The sequence below is a fragment of the Bubalus bubalis genome, chromosome 20 (assembly GCF_019923935.1).
Source record: "Bubalus bubalis isolate 160015118507 breed Murrah chromosome 20, NDDB_SH_1, whole genome shotgun sequence".
NCBI lineage: Eukaryota > Metazoa > Chordata > Mammalia > Artiodactyla > Bovidae > Bubalus > Bubalus bubalis.
This window is the reverse complement of record NC_059176.1, coordinates 67,603,282-67,620,918: the sequence shown is the minus strand read 5'-3', so window position 1 is coordinate 67,620,918 and position 17,637 is coordinate 67,603,282. Positions and strand designations below refer to the sequence as shown.

At 50.5% G+C, this 17,637-nt stretch overlaps 1 protein-coding gene across 2 annotated transcripts in view; it reads right to left on the bottom strand.

The window, feature by feature from the left end:
* Positions 1–269: 269 nt before the first annotated feature.
* Positions 270–17,637, bottom strand: part of ATP10A (ATPase phospholipid transporting 10A (putative)) — a 183,250-nt gene continuing 165,882 nt past the window's right edge. The window contains exons 14-21 of one of the 2 annotated variants that reach the window (XM_045163831.1): positions 15,144–15,453; positions 12,381–12,457; positions 8,698–8,823; positions 4,502–4,702; positions 2,145–2,225; positions 1,962–2,066; positions 1,378–1,565; positions 270–1,234 (exon numbers count right to left, since the gene is read on the bottom strand). In XM_045163831.1, the coding sequence (XP_045019766.1) occupies positions 616–1,234; positions 1,378–1,565; positions 1,962–2,066; positions 2,145–2,225; positions 4,502–4,702; positions 8,698–8,823; positions 12,381–12,457; positions 15,144–15,453 (1,707 nt within the window). In that variant the 3' untranslated portion in view covers positions 270–615. The remainder of the gene's footprint in view (positions 1,235–1,377; positions 1,566–1,961; positions 2,067–2,144; positions 2,226–4,501; positions 4,703–8,697; positions 8,824–12,380; positions 12,458–15,143; positions 15,454–17,637) is intronic. The other variant, XM_045163832.1, reaches the window with a different exon arrangement.

Here is a 17,637-nt window from a genome sequence, read left to right as displayed (position 1 = left end):
CCTACAGGTGATCTTTACCAAATGCCTGCATAGAAATGAATGTTGGAATGAATTCTGTGTGTGTCTGCTATCCCAGAATTCTCAATTTCCCTTTCCTGGTAAAGCAGAGATCCAACCCTCCTAGCGGTGGGACTGACAGACAGACAGTGAGGATCTCCGCCAAAGCCACGTGTGTGCCCATCACTTCCCCGCACCCCATCCACACTACCCCCCGGGGTTCACTGTGCTCATACATGTTTACACTCAGAGAAAGCAAAGGTCACACATACTGAAGCAAACCAAACAGACCACATTTTCTTTAATAAAATGAGATGAAAAAATAAATATAAACACACCTTTTCAAGTGTCACTCTTCTTTAAACTTTTATATAAGATAAAGCTCTTATTTTTCTTTTCAGTATACTCTATTTAAAATTTTTTAAAAATAAACTTTCTTTTTTCGGTACCTTTCATTTCCTGTGTCAGCCTCGGAAATATATAAAATATACCTCACTAGAACTCTGTGCAAATAATAAACATAAATAATATTAACATCTTTCCAAAAAAAAAAAAAAAAAAAAGAGCATTTCAAGGTTTTCCCTCTACATTGCCAGCCGCGCTTCTTGGAAGGGGATCCTAGAAGCAGTCTGTGGTCTGCCCGCTTAAGTCACACAGGTCCCGGTCAGGCGGCGCGGAGCCGGGCAGGAAGTCACTGTCGTGCTTGTCCATGGGCAGACCGCTCCGGGAAAACTGCAGGACGCTGCCCAGCCCACCGACCAGAGACAGCGAGGACATCCAGTTGAGGGAGCTGAGGCCAGGCACGCTGAAGACGGATGGCAGGGGGGCTGGCCGGCTGGCACTCATGGGTTTCATCCTGGAGCCCCCCGGACAGCCCTCCACGGCCACCGGCCCTGGCGAGGAGGACCGCGAGGGCTGGCTGTCCAGCCTGTCCGGCAGGGTGCCCTCTCTCTGTGGCACGCCCATGTCCACCACGCTGGGCTCCCCACCAGCCTCGGGGGAGCAGGCCGGCTGCCGCATGCCCTGAGACACCCGTGAGCTGCAGTCCCGGGAGACGGACCGCGCCACACTGACGCTCCTCTGTCCCGGGGGCTTGCTCCTTGCTTCTCCCGGGATGTGCCCCTGAGCAGAGGTCTCTCTGGGAGCCCTGAATTTCCCAGGGGACCGCTTGGCTAACTGGCGTCCCAGCTGCAGTGGGGTAGGGAAAAGGGTCCCCTGCAGGGCTTTGAAAAACAACCTGGAAAGAACATACAGAACTCAGTCAGCTACTGCTGCCGCGAAGCCTTTGAGCTTCTGAGATTCGAATGATGCAGGAGCACAGCAAAGACAGTGTTTTCTGAGTTCATGTGGGACCTGAAGCCCACTGTCCTGGACACCTACCTGGGCAGCAGAGCAGCCACGGGCGCTAGCAGACAAATGGAGTAAAACACGGGGTCACCCATTAGCGTCTGCATGGTCCAGTAGGGGTTGGAGGGAGGGTAGCACGTCGCACAGGAAGAGTTGTAAATCAAAGCCACGGTGAAAAATAAAACGACACTGAAGCCACAAGCCGTCCAGTTGAGCCAGGTCTGCGGGGTAAAGAGAAAAACAGGGCTTCTGTTTCAACAAAAGTGCACCGGTCCTCCTAGAGCAGGGGCAGTGTTCTCAGAGGGCACAGTGGGAACAGGGTGGGTCAGCGTGAACACAGGCTGGGCGATGGAAGCTAGGGGCCGGGGAAGGAGGATTAAGCAGAGCTGGGTTGAGGGGCTTGGGCAGGCAGGAGCCCAGTGCTGCCCAGGACAGGCATGGGCTTGGGCTGGAGCTGCCCCCACCCAGGCTTGGGTCCATGTGGCCGGCCCGGGAACCCAGTTTGTTCTCATCACAGAGAGGCTGGCTTTGCAAAATCCTGCTCAAGCTAACGGACTGGGCACATCAGTGAGGGCTCACAGACCAGCCCCCTTCTGGGTCAGTCCCACGGTTCTCACCCAGGTCTTGGTCTCGATGCCCAGGTGCAGGAGGAACGTGAACAGGGCGACGGCAGTGATGGGGGTGCCCCAGGTGAAGATGTCTGTGTCGGAGTCGTAGTAGGCCTGAAAGACAGCGGGGTCATCTGTCTGCGCATCACTGGACGAAGCTGGTGGGAAAGGCCTGGCCAGGGCCCAACTTACCAGGTAGGGAATGAAAAAGCACACGAGGCTCTGGAAGGCAGCATCGGCCATGTTCAGCCAGAACGTGCGAGGCCGATATTCCTGAGACACAAGAACAAGCACAGGGATTACAGGGACGGCCTCATCCCTTCACATGGTTTTCCAGTCCCCCTCGGGGTTGTGAAGGCACAAGCCGGGCACCCCAGGGACATTTGCTAACTCAGGCCTTGGAGAGGGAGGTCCCAGGGGCTGGGGCCTGGTGGAAAAACACTGTGGAAAGGCTCACAAGGGCCCTTGAGGCTGAATCGGTCACTGACAGCATCTGGGTCTGCAAGGCCTGTTACAACAGGAAAAAGAGGAAATGCATTGTAAAATTCCACGAGGAATTTCCTAAGCCAGGGACTAGAGCATGAAATTCTGGCAGCCTCTCCAACCTGAGGCCTTCTACTTTGCCAGGGCTTTGCTTCCCTCTGTTGGTGGACCCCCCAGAATGTTTCTTAAAAATGAGTTATTTTAACATTAAATCACGGATGTCTCCTAATGTTAAAATCAATTAGCTGCATAGAAAAGGCAAAAATGACTTTGAAATGGACTAAACAAGTCTTCCTTGTCTGGGTGCCAACGTCTGTATCTGACCCTGCTGAATTCTGAGCTGCAAGAGCGAGCACTGGTCCACAGGACACTCAGAGCAGACAAGATGGGGCGTTGAGGAAAGGCAGCCCCTTCCTGTTAGTCCCCAGAACAAACTCACCTAGGAGGTGACACCTGCCTGAGTACATGAGCATCTCCAGGTGACGAGCAGAGACCCTCATCTACCTGACCCTCAGGAGCTCCCGTCCCAGGCTGCCCATAGGAAGTTAGTAGTTAGGCTGTGTCTGACTCTTTGCCATCCCATGAACTGCAGACTTCCGGGCTCCTCTGTCCAGGAAATTTTCCAGGCAAGAATACTGGAGAGGATTGCCAGTTCCGACTCTAGGGGATCTTTTCCACCCAGGGATTGAACACTTATCTCCTGTGTTTCCTGCATTGGCAGCTGGATTCTTTACCACTGCACCACCTGGGAAGCCCAGTGGGAAGTCAGCACTTCAGTAAATCAGTTCTGAATTATTTATAGACCACTGTGGGAGATGCAGGGCTCTATTCCCTGGGCACATGTATAATTCCAATCAGCCCAAGAGAAGTACTGACGTGGCTTTCCTTACTGACCAGCAGGGACAGCTGGGAGTCAGCATGCCAATCTACGCAGTGTATTGATGGAAACATGTATTTACATTATCTGTTTGTGTTCACTTGGTTTTCCCAGGGTTTCCCTATGGGTTTATCTTCTCATTAATCCCTATTCAAAGGAAATCACATTTCTTTTGGGGATGTTTTAGAAAAATCCCTGCTCTTCCTACAGTCATCCCACATGTCCTTGACCTGGATTCCAAATGGGCTTTCCTTGGGCTCCTGGAACCTCTTAGTGTAAAGACAGTTTTCACCTTGGCATACTTTCAAAAGAGCTTCCCAGGTGGCTCTAGTGGTGAAGACCCCGCCTGCCAGTGCAGGAGACACAGAGCTGTGGGCTCGACCCTGGGTGAGGGAAGAGCCCCTGGAAGAGGGCATGGCAACCCACTCCAGTATTTTGCCTGGAGAATCCCAGGGACAGAGTCCTGTAGACCTTGGCAGGTTATATAGTCCATAATGTTGCAAAGAGTCTGATACGACTGTAACAACTTAGCACACATGCACGCATAGTTTTTAAAAAAGTCTTTTGTTTCTCTCTTTTTTTAAGCTTTAGGTAAACTGATATACAGAAACTACACACAGTTTTAATGTAAACATTTTGATGAGTTTGGGCTCATATATACACCTCTGATACCATCATAACCAATCAACTCTTTCTACTTAAATCCATTGTAGTCAAGTAGACAGAATTCATTGTTTTCCTCCCACTGGTCAGATTCTAGTTTTAACTCCTCCAGTGTCCATTTTTTTTTAGAAGATTTTATTTTTAAAATTTTATTGGAGTATAGTTGTACAATGTTGTACAATGTTGTGTTAAGTTTCAGGTATACAGCAAAGAAATTCTGTTTTATATATATACACACACACACACACGCACACACATTCTTCTTCAGATTCTTCACCCCCATAGGTTATTACAGAATACCAAGTAGAATTCCCTGTGCTACACAGTAGGCCCTTGCTGGTGATCTGTTTTATATATAGTAGTATGTGTATGTTAAGGTCCCAAGCTCCCAATTTACCCCTCCATGCCATATTTCTCCTTTGGTAACAAAAGTTTGTTTTCAAAACCAGTGAATCTGTTTTGTAAATAAGTGCATTTGTATCAGCCCAGGGTGTCCACAGAAAGGGCGGCGCGGGCCGGGGCTCACCTCCATGTTCTGGCCGCTCCGGTAGAGCTGCGGCTCAGCGAGCAGCACATCGGCCGGCACGTCCTTGTCCAGAACCCCAGTCACGAGCTGGGGGAGCGACGAGAAGAGCAGGTTAAAGAAGATCAGGTACCACTGGTCAATCATGGCAGATGCGGAGAAGCCACAGTAGAACTGGAACCAGAACAGGAGGCCGACGAACATCTGTGGTCAAAGGAAGGGTGGGATGGCGATTCTCAGCTGCCGGCGGACTCCTGTCCCAGGTGACCAAAAGCCACCCAGCAGACTCCCTTGACTCCCATCCCAGGGTGCTGAGAGCCGTCCCGTGGACTCCTGTCCCAGGTGGCCAAGAGGCTCACAGAGTCTGGCTGGAAAGACTGAATCTGTGCGCGGAGACTGTCTCCAGAGACGGCTCTCACCTTGGTGCCCTGTCTCTCCCTCCTCTCCTGCATCCCTCCAGCATCCAAAGGGCAGCAACAGCAGCTGGGGATTCCCACCAACAGCCCTCGGAGGGATGCAGTCTTGTGGCCAAAGGGCCACAGATCATAAGAAAACAAAATAAAGCTCTGGCAGAGTCGAGGGTGGCTCACGTCAAGACGGCCAGCCAGGTACATCACCCACTGCCAGGCTTCTTTCCTTGTGTTCCTCTGGGACCACACCCTAGATGCTGCCTTCCTCTCTTTAATGAGAACAGTGTACAGTTACTGACTTTGGTGGAGGGGAGGACGCACACACAAGCAGGGTGGTAATCGCGACTTTGACTGAGCCCTGGCCTCTGCTGGGTACTCTGCTGTCGGGTGAGCTACAGGCATTCCTGCTGGTCCCTACGGCTATCCCAAACAGGAAAGCGAGGTCCAGAGAGGTGGAGGAACCTCCTCCCATGCCCAGCGTGAGGACCTGGGTGAGCCTCTTCCCACTATTACTGAACATCCTGATGCTACATGGGGGGAGGGGGGTGGGGGGCACTGGCAGCTTAGCGACTGCAAGGCATTCTGACACTGGCTATGCAAGCTGGCACAGATAATTTAGCCACTCTGCCTCAGTGACCTTGTCCATGACACGGGCACACCAGCAGTACTCAGCTGTGGGCTGTGGTGAGAATTAATGACTAACGCACCTTGAAGCACTCACAAGAGCTCCCTACATGCTGAGATGCTCATCAGCGTCATCTGTGGTTGTTACTGTCAGGAGAACAGCTATTTCCTTCGTCTGAGGCTCAAGCAGGGCCAGCGTGCTCACCCCATTTAGAGGAAAGGAAACTAAGGTCCAAGGTGTCAAATGACTGGACAGTGGTCACTGAACGAGTAACAAACCCATCTTGATCAACCACTCGGGGGTCTTGGCCTGGAGGAGCCGCGGAGGAAGACAATTCTCTGCTGGACACCGCAGGCAGTAGCCTTGGGGTGGGTTCTGGAGCTGCTGCGGTGCACATTTCTGACTTTGAGGCAGTCACTTAACCTCTTTGAGCTACAGCTCAGAGACGTTTCTTGACCTAAAAAATGGCTTGTTCCAATGATCAGGAAAAAAAGACAGTCTACACTGGTAACACCCCTAGTGACCCAGATCTTCCAAACCTTGTTTCAGTCTTTGCCCAAATGCAACTCTTCCCCTCCACCCTGAAAATTGACAAACTTGGCTTCTTCACTAACTTTCTTCCTTTTTTCATACCCATACTTGCTTATGGCTTGTCTATCTCCTCAGGTGCAGCCTAGTGACTCATCAGTAAGCAAGTGGAGTCAAAGAGGAGAAAAAGTACTTAGATAATTGAGATTTTTTTTCATGTAGTACCTAAAGCCTTCTCAAACCACTGTTGCTATGGAAACTTTCCTTCTCTACTCCTTACTGGAAGGCAGGCGAACTTATTCTGAAAATAAATGAATTTCTCAATTTGGGAGGCAGAGTGATTATTTCTGAACTTCTCAAGTAGATTAAGTGCCTGTTCACAGAGGCCTTGAATCTGTCACAGAATAAAAAGAGGCCCCTTCTCCTTCCTTCAGAGAAGGCAATGGCACCCCACTCCAGTACTCTTGCTTGGAAAATCCCATGGATGGAGGAGCCTGTTAGGCTGCAATCCATGGGGTCGCTAAGAGTCGGACACGACTGAGCGACTTCACTTTCACTTTTCACTTTCATGCATTGGAGAAGGAAATGGCAGCCCACTCTAGTGTTCTTGCCTGGACAATCCCAGGGACAGGGGAACCTGGTGGGCGGCCGTCTATGGGGTCACACAGAGTTGGACACGACTGAAGTGACTTAGCACCTCCTTCCTTGTCCCCTTCCCGAGGGCAGATTTGCTGCAGCAGACAGGAGGCACTGTCCATTCCGGTAGCCACTCTGGGTCTCTTCTGCAACTGAAATATTGAATGCCTCCCCCTCAATCTGAGAAGTTTTTGTTAGGAATTACAGAGAGCAGAGTTCAATTCCTATGTTCTGTTTTGTTTTCAGATAAAAAAAAAAAAAAAAAAAATCCAAAGGAGGCAAATAACTTGCTCCAGATTGCACAGCTAATGACTGAGAGAAACGGGGCTGGGATTCCAGCCTGCCCAGCCCCACTCACCTTTACTCAAAGCACCACCTACACCTTCGGGAGCTGGGAGCCTCTTGGTTTGCAAGTCTGTGTGAGGAGGGGATGGTGCTGGGGAGGCAATGCCAGGGAGTCAGTAGCAAGGAGATCTGACGAGGTCAGGGACAGCACAGCACAGCACAGCCCTGCATGGACTGTGTCCCAGGCAGAACCCAATCTGAATTAATTTCCAGGACCTAACCTATAAAATTAGACATGCTCTTGACTTGGGAGCTATGGATCCAGCAGGGCAGATCTACAGGACTACTCTGAAGAGTCAGCTACCCCAAGAGTTTACTTACTTTGTCTCCTTGCCTCCTAGCAGAGGCAAGAGGGACAAGCAGCAATCCAGCAAGTTCTCAGCAGAGTGTCTATACCTCACAAGTAGGGTAGGGTCCTAAGATGGCCATGTGGTCCATCCTGGAGGCTATTGCTGCCACACAGCTGTCTGCCAAGGACACAGTAGTGAAGGAACTAAGAATTAAATGTTAGGGTCAGCAGGAAATAGACCAGGGCCCTGAATCAGAGTCCCTGAAGAAACAGAACTGTCCTGAGCCAAGCAGGTCTGCGCACAGCCTATTGAAAGGTCAAGTACAGAATGAGCGGGCCTGAGGGGCGTCTACCTGCCAGCACAGAGGGTGGCAGCCCCCTCCTGCTGGCCCAGGGTGGGAGTGATTTTTGCCATTTATTTCTACTTCATTAAATCTGGGCCCAAAGCTTCAATGTCATAATTGCTATATCAAAGTCCATTTGTATCTGAATAAACAAACTGCTATGAAATCAGTTTAGCTCACAATAAAATTTTTACCATTTCACTACCTCATTGACTGGTTCTGTAATCCTAGATTTATAAGCAAAAGTATTTTATTTATGTATTTATTGAGACGGTGCAGTGGGCTAGGTGTGTAGTAGAGCGTAGCAGAGTTGTAGAGGAGTGTCAGTGTCTAGTGCGGAAGTTTCCTGAATAGGAAACTATGGTCATACGTGACGACGCCTGTGGTTGATGAATGAACACAGAAGCAATGATGCAGCCATAGGCATATGTCCACTCATGGCGGCCAGGGGGATGAGGAAAGGCTTCTCGAAGACGGTGGGCAATCTCAACAGCCTGCTTATCATCAGGGTCACAGCCCAGCTGAGTCCTCTCATGCTGACCCAGGACTGCCAACCACACTTCCACTCATCAGATGAGCCCATGTGCTTTGAGAGAGCACCGATCAGAGCATCCTGTCTGTGGGCGCCTCAGGAGACCACTCCTGAGAGAGACAGGGACAGAGCAGTAAAGGGCCTGGAAACTGGAGTCGGCTGGGTGGAGGCAGAAAGGAGTCTCGACCACTCACTGACTGAGGACTTCATGCAAACCCCTGGACCCCACGGTCACTCTACTTATTATAAAGCTGCAAGTGGACTTCCTCCTTGGATCTACCTGTTTCCATGCTCAGAGCGGCAAGTGAGTTAAGACTTCTGAGACTGAGGGTGCAAGGGCGGACCAGGCCTGGGAAAAATCCACAGAAGCCAAGTGGGGTGGAACCAACGAGAGGCTGTGGGATGGTCCGCAGACTACGTTCAGCTAACAGTCCTGTGAATCTCACGGATTTCACATCAAAAATCCTCGACACTGGCATCAAATACATACTGTGTTTTTGTAGAAGAAGTACAGCACCATGTTGGCAAGCCGGGAATAGCACCAATGTCCGTGAACGATCAAGAGCCTCTCGAGGTATCGGAACTTGGGCACCGCGAAGTCGCTGGCCATCACTGCCTTGAGAGGGAGAGAGTGCCGGTTGTTGCTGCTGCTTCACTGCGCCTGAGGTCCGTCTTAACTCCCCCCAAACACAAGGTGCAACGGGGATGCAGAAATCCAGTCTGAGCTGGCTGTTACCACTGTCTCCAGGATGAACGCTTGCATTTAAGAAAAATCCAATATCGACCACACTCTAGTTTAGGGATACTGCTCTAGAGGACATATTTAAGATTTCAAATATATGTAATTGATGGATTTGTAAAGCTTTGCTTTTTCTTTCCCATGCTTTTTTTTTTTAAGCAAACTAAAAAAAATATGGAGATGTATGAAGTTTCCCTGCTTTTTCCCACTCTCTGATGTTTTATTCATCTAAATCATATTAGGATCCCAACCCAAAGATGAACCAAAGCTGCCCCTTAGGTATGCCTCAGGGACAGACAGACAGCTGTCCTGCGAGGTGTCCTCTGGGTCATTCTCCCCAAGAGCCACGGGTGATGAGCAAGGCCAGGCCCATGGCTGCCCTGCCTGCCAACCAGCCCAGTCTCAGGATGCCCACTGTAGGGCACTGGACATGGCCTGAAAGGACAGTGGGATGGATGGTAGGCTTCCTCTGCAGACAGGAAAGAGCCCGGGGGAGGAAGCTTGCCTTTACCTCACTGAGCACCACATTCTACACAATTAAACTAACTGAGCCAGACAGTGCCATCCTAATGACAATGTCTGTGTTCAAAATAACTTGGAATACATCATTATTTGGGAATGAATTTTATTATTTTGGGGAAAAATCCACAAAAATGTCAAAGATACATTTTGCTTATCTTTGAAGGTTATTCCACACAAACATTTAAGTCTGCTTTTCAAATTTTACAGGTTTCCCTTAAATATCACTTAGAAAAGAGCAGGTGATGATACTGTCCCATTTGTGAAACAGAGTAACATCATTACACATGACAGAAAAAAATGAAGCCTTAGAATGTCTGCTTTCTGAACCCAAAAGTAAGGATCTGAAAGCAAACAGTATCTTTTCCTCTTCCTGTCAACATGTGGGAGCCTTAAGGGTTTTATGCATCTTTTCTTCCTTCGTTTATTCCACAATTCATCCTCTCAAAAATCATGTATTAAGACCCTCCAGTTGCCAGACACAGACTTGGAGACAGATACCGTCACATGTGGTCCCTGTCTTCAATGTCCTAAACACTGAAGGGCTGATGTTGAGTCAGAGTTAAGGAGAAGCCCCGGGGGTGTTTGGGAAGCAGCCCCGACCTTGAGAACCGCAGGTATGCCCCTCCTTCCAGCCCCCCCTGGCCTTTCCTCCACCCTTTGGCCTAGCTTCCCGCCTCCACACCCCAAACACACCACTTGCTCCCCCAGTCACGGTGGCCTCCCCAGTGTTCCCAGCTGTGCAGAGCCTCCCATCACATCCTTAGCAGGGAAACTCATGTTGCTCTTTCACAGCACTCACGACAACTCAATTATGACCCCTGGTGTAAGTTAGAATACTTCTCTATCTTCCCTTTCCAATCTTTCTGAATATTGCATGAGACCCTGCATGGTAGACGCTGTGATCACCCGCAGCCCTGGTTCCCAGTCAGCACTTGACCCATGGGGTGCTCAACAAACATGGTTGACCAGATGACTCCTCAAAGACTGGGTGTTTCAGAGTGACAGAATTTCCTTGGTCCTTTCGTTCCCCTGCCTGGGACACCTTTTCCACCCTGGCTAAGCTGGGGAGCTGCAACTACCATCACTTTACCTCAGACACTCAGCTTGGACTCCTCAGGTCCCTACAGCCACAGCGCCCCACACAGTGTGTCTTCCAGGGAGCTGCGCACAACGTCCCCTTACTTACTGGACTGACTAACAAGCAAGCAGGGCCACATTCCCCTGGGGAACCTGAGCCCTTAGAACAGTAGGAGAAAGTGTCGCGTCTTACTGTCACTTTACATAATGCGCCCTCAATAAAGAAGTATGCTGCTGCTGCTGCTGCTAAGTCGCTTCAGTCATGTCGGACTCTGTGCGACCCCATGGACTGCAGCCTACCAGGCTCCTCCATCCATGGGATTTTCCGGGCAACAGTACTGGAGCTTCAAGTAAATACAAGTCATGTCCACTCAAAGCTGAGTCTCAGTAAGACCCCTACAGTCTGGCTGATCCCCACACCTCCTTCATGGCTCACTGAATCCTCTGGCTCCTGCCCTGAGGCCTTGCAGTGGACACACCTCATACCCTTCCTCACCAGCATGCTCAATCTTAGAGACTCTGATACAAAGTGGATTCACTGGCTGCATTTCTCTGAACGCGTGGTTTACAAGCACTGCCCTGGGTAGGTTTTCATTCTAGGAAATGACTGCAAAGGAGGCTATGCTGAAAAAATCAGATGGAATTAACTATTTTTCTCATTTATTCAATAGACATTTTTGAGCTCCCCCATGTGATGTCACAGAGAAGGCAATGGCAACCCACTCCAGTACTCTTGCCTGGAAAATCCCATGGACAGAGGAGCCTTGTAGGCTGCAGTCCATGGGGTTGCTAGGAGTCGGACACGACTGAGTGACTTCACTTTCACTTTTCACTTTCATGCATTGGAGAAGGAAATGGCAACCCACTCCAGTGTTCTTGCCTGGAGAATCCCAGGGATGGAGGAGCCTGGTGGGCTGCCGTCCATGGGGTTGCAAAGAGTTGGACACAACTAAAGCAACTTAGCAGCAGCAGCGGCATGTGATGTCACTGGGAGGAGGGGCAAGGATGAGTCCCATCTGGGTTCCATTTTCAGTTTTATGGAGGAAGAAAACATGTACAGTAACATAACCCAGGTCAGATGGGGCGCAGGAGGAGAGTTATGTGCTGAGGATGAGCCCAGGATGGAGCAACTGTGCTTCTGGCTCAGGACTTTCCATCAAACTGTGATTTCAGTGTCAAGTGAGAAAATCAAGGAATCTGCACAAGCATGGCACATTTGTGTGCTCAAAAGCTAGTTACAGGGTGAATACATCAATGAACAACCGATGACCAAAGAGTGAACAACATCTTGATTTTTAAAAGAAGACAACTGGATAGACTGTTCCCAAAAGTCTCCACCAAGTTAAAAATACTGTGATTCAAACTTAATGAAATGTAGAACTGCTACATACCAAAGAAGTACATTTATAATGAATCCATTTATTCATCATCTGGATCATGTGAGGAGAACCAACTCAATGGCAAGTGAAAAACACAGAGATGAATTTTCACACAAGTGAGGATGGCTTTCCTCCATCTTCATGGTGACACCAGGACACAACAGTCCTATAGCAAAGCCCATGGCATCACCGATGTTCAGGAGCAATAAAAAGTGCCTTGCAGAGACGACCCATTCCAGGCCACCTTTCCACAGAAACAGATTTACGGGCACATTCACTGCACGGCTTCACTAACATGAAGAGCCGCCTGCCACCTGGTCTACTGCTGGCTTAACAGCAGGCGAGCACCAGCTGTATCAAGATCCAAGCCTTCAGCTCTGCGGACGGCTCACAGGGAGGCCAGCGCAGCTCACAGTGGGAGCCCTTTGGTTGCCCAGGACAGCCCCCTGTTCTTACCTGCATGCCCTCCTGGCCTGAGATTCCCACGCCCACGTCTGCCACCTGGATCATGCTGACGTCATTGGCTCCATCTCCTAGAACAGCACAGGCAGGGAGAATCATGAGCTGAGATGTACATGATTAAACAGGCTTGGTGGATCTTCCCGGGACTCTGGTGTGAGCTGGGAACTGTGGAGGGTCCTAGGGAGGAGTGAGGAAGAGGCAGTGCAGCCCCTGCCCCAGGGGAGCCGGGTTATGCAGTCAGAGCAAACCTGGTGGGAGGCTTGGACCCACCAGCCACACCAGGAAGAATCTGAGAAAGCAGCGGCCAGCGCCCCTTTCCAGTCAGGACACGTTCCAAGCTACTGGCTCAGACACCAGTAGAGCTCTTCACGGGGCATCTAGCACAGAACAGGATCACCACCTTCACTGTTACTTCCTGACCCACTCTAGGCTTTGTCACACGGCAGTCAAGGCTACTTCCATTCATACTCCTGTAAGTGGTTTTCTAAACTGAACAAAGGAGGTTAAATTCTGCCCAGCAAACTGTGGAACTCTGCACACTCAAGTCTGGCTAGCTTGTTAGTTACCGTGCCCACCCTTGGGCTCTCTAAGCATGTAATTAAGGAGACCATCTATGTATTTAGTCAAATTGCTGATAGAAAGTGTGTAGGAGCACAGGGTCAGAGCTCTCAAGATCTTTGGGGAAAGACAACCGGAGACTTAGTCATTATCATTCAGTGAGAGTGACTGTTCTTGGAACAGGGTGGCAGAAGGGCCCACATCACAGAATACCTCCCCCATTTCAAACACATAAGAAGTACAGGTATATGAAGTCAGAGTGACTCAGATGGATGTCTTTCCTCTGTGATTCCTCTGTTCTTTACTGCACAGGGCCCAACCTGGAGAATCAGTATTTGCCCAACTGAAATTCTGTGAAGCAATAACCTCTGCAGCTCTTCCCAGAATGTCCCATTTAAAATGAGATGTGTGGACAATGATGCTCTCGGGATTATTAACTGCTAGATATCCAGGTCTAGGTCATATTCATGCCTGAACTCACAGAAAGAAATAAACTAAAAATTGATGGGTCTTTACCTTTCCTTTCCCTTTTGAGGTTCTGTTTTTTCTTTCTAACCAGCCTTTTTCTTTTCCCAGTTTCCTAAGTGAATGCCACACACCAGTGATGTGGTAGCTGAGTGAGCCAGGCCCTGACCAGGCAGTGAGAATGTGCTGTATCATGTTCAGGATCTCACACCTGGCCCACTGGGAGAAGCTGACCTCATGTTACAGTTGAGGCTGGAGCATGGAGGAGCAAAGTTACTGGTGAGGGTGCAGAACCAGACTCAAACTCCTCAGCTTTTGCCTCCAACACCTGCTCAGAGAGACGTAAAGGCCTGTCTGGGCACATGAGGGCAAAGGTGGTCCTGAGACAGCCTCCCTGAACAGGGGCCATCCTAGAAGATCTGCCTCTCTTATCTCAGCTGGAACCAGGTGGCTGTGGGTGAACACACCTCGCCCCCCTCAGCAGTTACCATGCCCTGGGGATGTGCAGGTCCATCTCCATGACAACCATGCTAAGGCCATCACCAGCCTCAACTGTCCTGATGAGGTGACAGAGTGGCAATTGCTACATCACCAAGGGTGGGGGGCTACCACAGACCTCCTGTAGAAAATATGGTAATTAATACTGATTGGTGAGGAAGCTTTATTTCAGAGCAAGCTCTCACTTAGGTGTGCATTCTATATGCAGGAAGACCAAACTATCTGATATCGGGGAATCCTGGGGACCACCCCTTTTCCTAGGCTACCTGCAGTCTCTCCCAGCTCTCCCCAGCAGGTGGGGCTGCCACGTCCCTGAACCTCCCTGGAGATTGGACTTCAATCAGAGTGGGTGAGGAGACAGGTGGATGCGGGTGCAGACTGGAGAGGAGCCCAGGAGGCTCGCCAGGCCAGCAGTCTACAAGGAAAAGCCACCATCAGACACACAGTCCTTAAGGAAATGATGCAAAATTCAGCAACTATTCAGAGCTTAGGAGGAATGTTTTAAAATTAGATGCTGGTCTTGAAACAAAATCATCTCCCAGGTGGCTCAGATGGTAAAGAATCAGCCTGACAATGCAGGAGACCTGGGTTCAATGCCTGGGTGGGGAAGATCCCCTGGAGAAGGAAATGACAACCCACTCCAGTACTCTTGCCTGGAGAATCCCATGGACAGAGGAGCCTGTCCACTGGCGGGCTACAGTCCATGTGGTCACAAAGAGTCGGACACAACTGAGTGACTAACACTTGAAGCAAAGTTCAGCGACAAGAAGTGATGGGAATTCCGATCACCATGGAGTCTCTGGGTTCCGAAGCGTGATGAAGCTGGACCCCAGGTGGCTCACGGCCATCAGAAGCACCTACAAAGGGCCTTCTTCCTAAGTTGGCCTGGGGTCAGGCTTAGACTGCAGGCCTCTGCTGAGGCCAAAGCCACAGGACAGGACTCTTCTGTCTCCCCGGAGACAGTAAGAAGCTCTAACTTTTTAATTTGACACTGAATTACTGACTTCATAATATGTAGCTATATCTGTTGCTAGTGTATTTTGTGGCTTTCAAATCCAAGCTTTATATTTGGAACAGACTGCCAATTTTATTGCACAGAGTGTGATTTTATAAATAGGAAAAAGAGAAAGAAAGTGTTTTCCCACCCTAGAGTATAGTATGGAAGGGGTAGGAAATTCAAGATGCTTCAAGGCGAGGCAGCTGCACAGGAGGAGGCTGTCCGGCCTGGATACTTGCCTATGGCCAGGGTCATGGCCTTGAGCTTGCTCCTGACCAGTTTCACCACCATGCTCTTCTGCAGGGGGGTTGAGCGACAGCAAAGGACAGACCGGCACTGCTTAGCAAGGAAGAGGAATTTGTCCTCCAGGTTCTTCTGGAGGGCGTAGGCCAGACTTCTCCCATCGATCACGAGGCTGGGGCCAGAGGCAGTGGCTTCGGAGGGTGGACAGAGAGGGGCGAAGCCCACGCTGAGGCTGCCAGCGGTCCTCCGGGGGCTGCGGGACTGCACATAGCGCAGGCACTGGTCCAGCAGGGCCTCGCACGCCTCCTGAAGTGGACAGAAGAGGAACGCAAGGGTCACTCATCCATATCACCCCAGCGATACATCTGAGACTCTGCCAGGACCCAGGCTGCAGTCCTGGCCCAGAAGGGCACCCTCCTGCACCTGGAAAGTCAGGGGAAGTGGTCGACTTTCAGCATGAAAGAGTCTGGGTGGGTTTAGGGTTCCTATTAGGATTCTACTTGATTCCATTATACTGTGTAGAGCATCTTCACTTTGGGAGGCCTAGCCAGACTGTGGTGGAACTGCTAGCTGGTCAGGCCATGGGAGCTTTCCAGGCACTTCCCCATGGTCCTCAGAGACCCTTACTCAGAACTTCTTGTTTTCTAGTGAGCTACCAAGAAGAGCTTCTGCTGTGATTAGCTTCAAAAGAAGTGTAATCAGAATCTCTTTAAGCTCTCCAGTTGGCCAGGGGAAAAAAAGCCTAATTTCTGAGGCTTTGAATTGGCAGTGCCCTTCCAAAGCTGTATCTGAATCCCAGAAAGGATAGGGAAACTTCCTGGGGAGACTGCAGGGTCAGGGCACAGAGGCATGGGAGGGACAAGTGTTTCTAATAATGAATAAACTCCAGGAACTCCACTGGTTCCTGCTCCTCCATGGACAGAGAGACCCAGGTTAGTGAGCAGCTTCACACATGGCACTGTGGGAATCAGGTGTTTCCGATAAGCACTTACTGAGCACGTTTTATATTGAGAAAAGTGGGCGCGACGCAGAATAGAAGCCTGAAAAGATGCAACCGTTGACTTTGGGTGATGGGCCAAGAAGCGGGACACACACATGGCCCTACGACCACAGCAAGTCACTGAGCGGGACACATGCATAACCCCATGACCACAGCAAGTCACTGAGCAGAATGCGCAGTGTGCCGGATACGGGGCGGGGGGAGCCTTGCTCTAGGGTGGGGCTGGGGGCGGGGGCGGTGCCCGGGAAGGCTTTACGGAGAAGGCGGGTCCCCACTGCAAGACCAATCCGGACGCTCGGGTCCTAGCACAAAGCCCTGGCAAGGCAGAACGGAACGAGCGGATCCTGCCCCCACCCCGAAAGCCCGCGGTGGCACCCGGACAGAGTCACCGAGTGGCGCTGAGGACTCAGAGTAAACCGCAGCGGTCAGGCTGGGGAAGGAGACCGCTACTCTAAGCACGCAGACGTCTGGACAGAAGCTGGAAGCGGGACAAGAAAGCTCCAGTGCGAGGAGTAGACCTCTACTTCTGGCTTGAAAACCAGAAAAGAGAACTTTCCGTGCTCAGGGCAGAGGGAGGAAACCCCATTTTTATTTATTTTCCTCGATTCTCTTGAACCCAGAGCCAGGCGACTCTGCTCCAGAGCAGCAGCAGGAACAGCCACGGTGGCAGGGCCGCCTGTCGCCGGGGACTAAGGGAGGAGTCCCTCCTCTCAGACCAACTGCGGCCCCGACGGCAAGGCGGCCGCTGCCCTCCTTCTGTCTGTCCACCACCTTGGCCCCGGAAGTCAGTGCTGAGACACAAAGCAGATCAAGGCAACTCAAACACTCGCCTTTCAGCCAGAGGGAGTCCCAGAGAATCAGAAAGTAGTGGAACATTGTTAGGAGTCAGGAGCTGGGCAAAAATATGAGACAGATTCTAACAGCTTGGCAAAGGCTAAACAAAAGTGACACTGAACCCAACACCCCCAGGCTGTTTGGAGCCTGCAGCCTGCACCCAAGAGGACTGATTACCTGCCTTAAAAAAATACACATTCTCCATAGAATTTAAAGTGACCAGAGGGCCATCTGGGGCTTCCGTGATAGCTCAGTTGATAAAGAATCTGCCTGCAATGCAGGAGATCCCTGTTCGATTCCTGGGTTAGAAAGATCTCCTGGAGAAGGGATAGGCTACCCACTCCAGTATTTTTGGGCTTCTCTTGTGGCTCAGCTGGTAAAGAATCTGCCTGCAATGCAGGAGACCCCGGTTTAATTACTGGGTTGGGAAGATCCCCTGGAGAAGGGAAAGGCTACCCACTCCAGTATTCTGGCCTGGAGAATTCCATGGACTGTATAGTCCATGGGGTTGCAAAGAGTCAGACACGACTGAGTGACTGTCACTTTTACTTTCAGAGTGCCATTTAAAATACCCACAATGCAACTCCAAATTTATCAGCAGATAAAGAGCTAGGAAATTCTCAGTGCTGTGGAAAAAGAAAATCTACCGAAGTCAA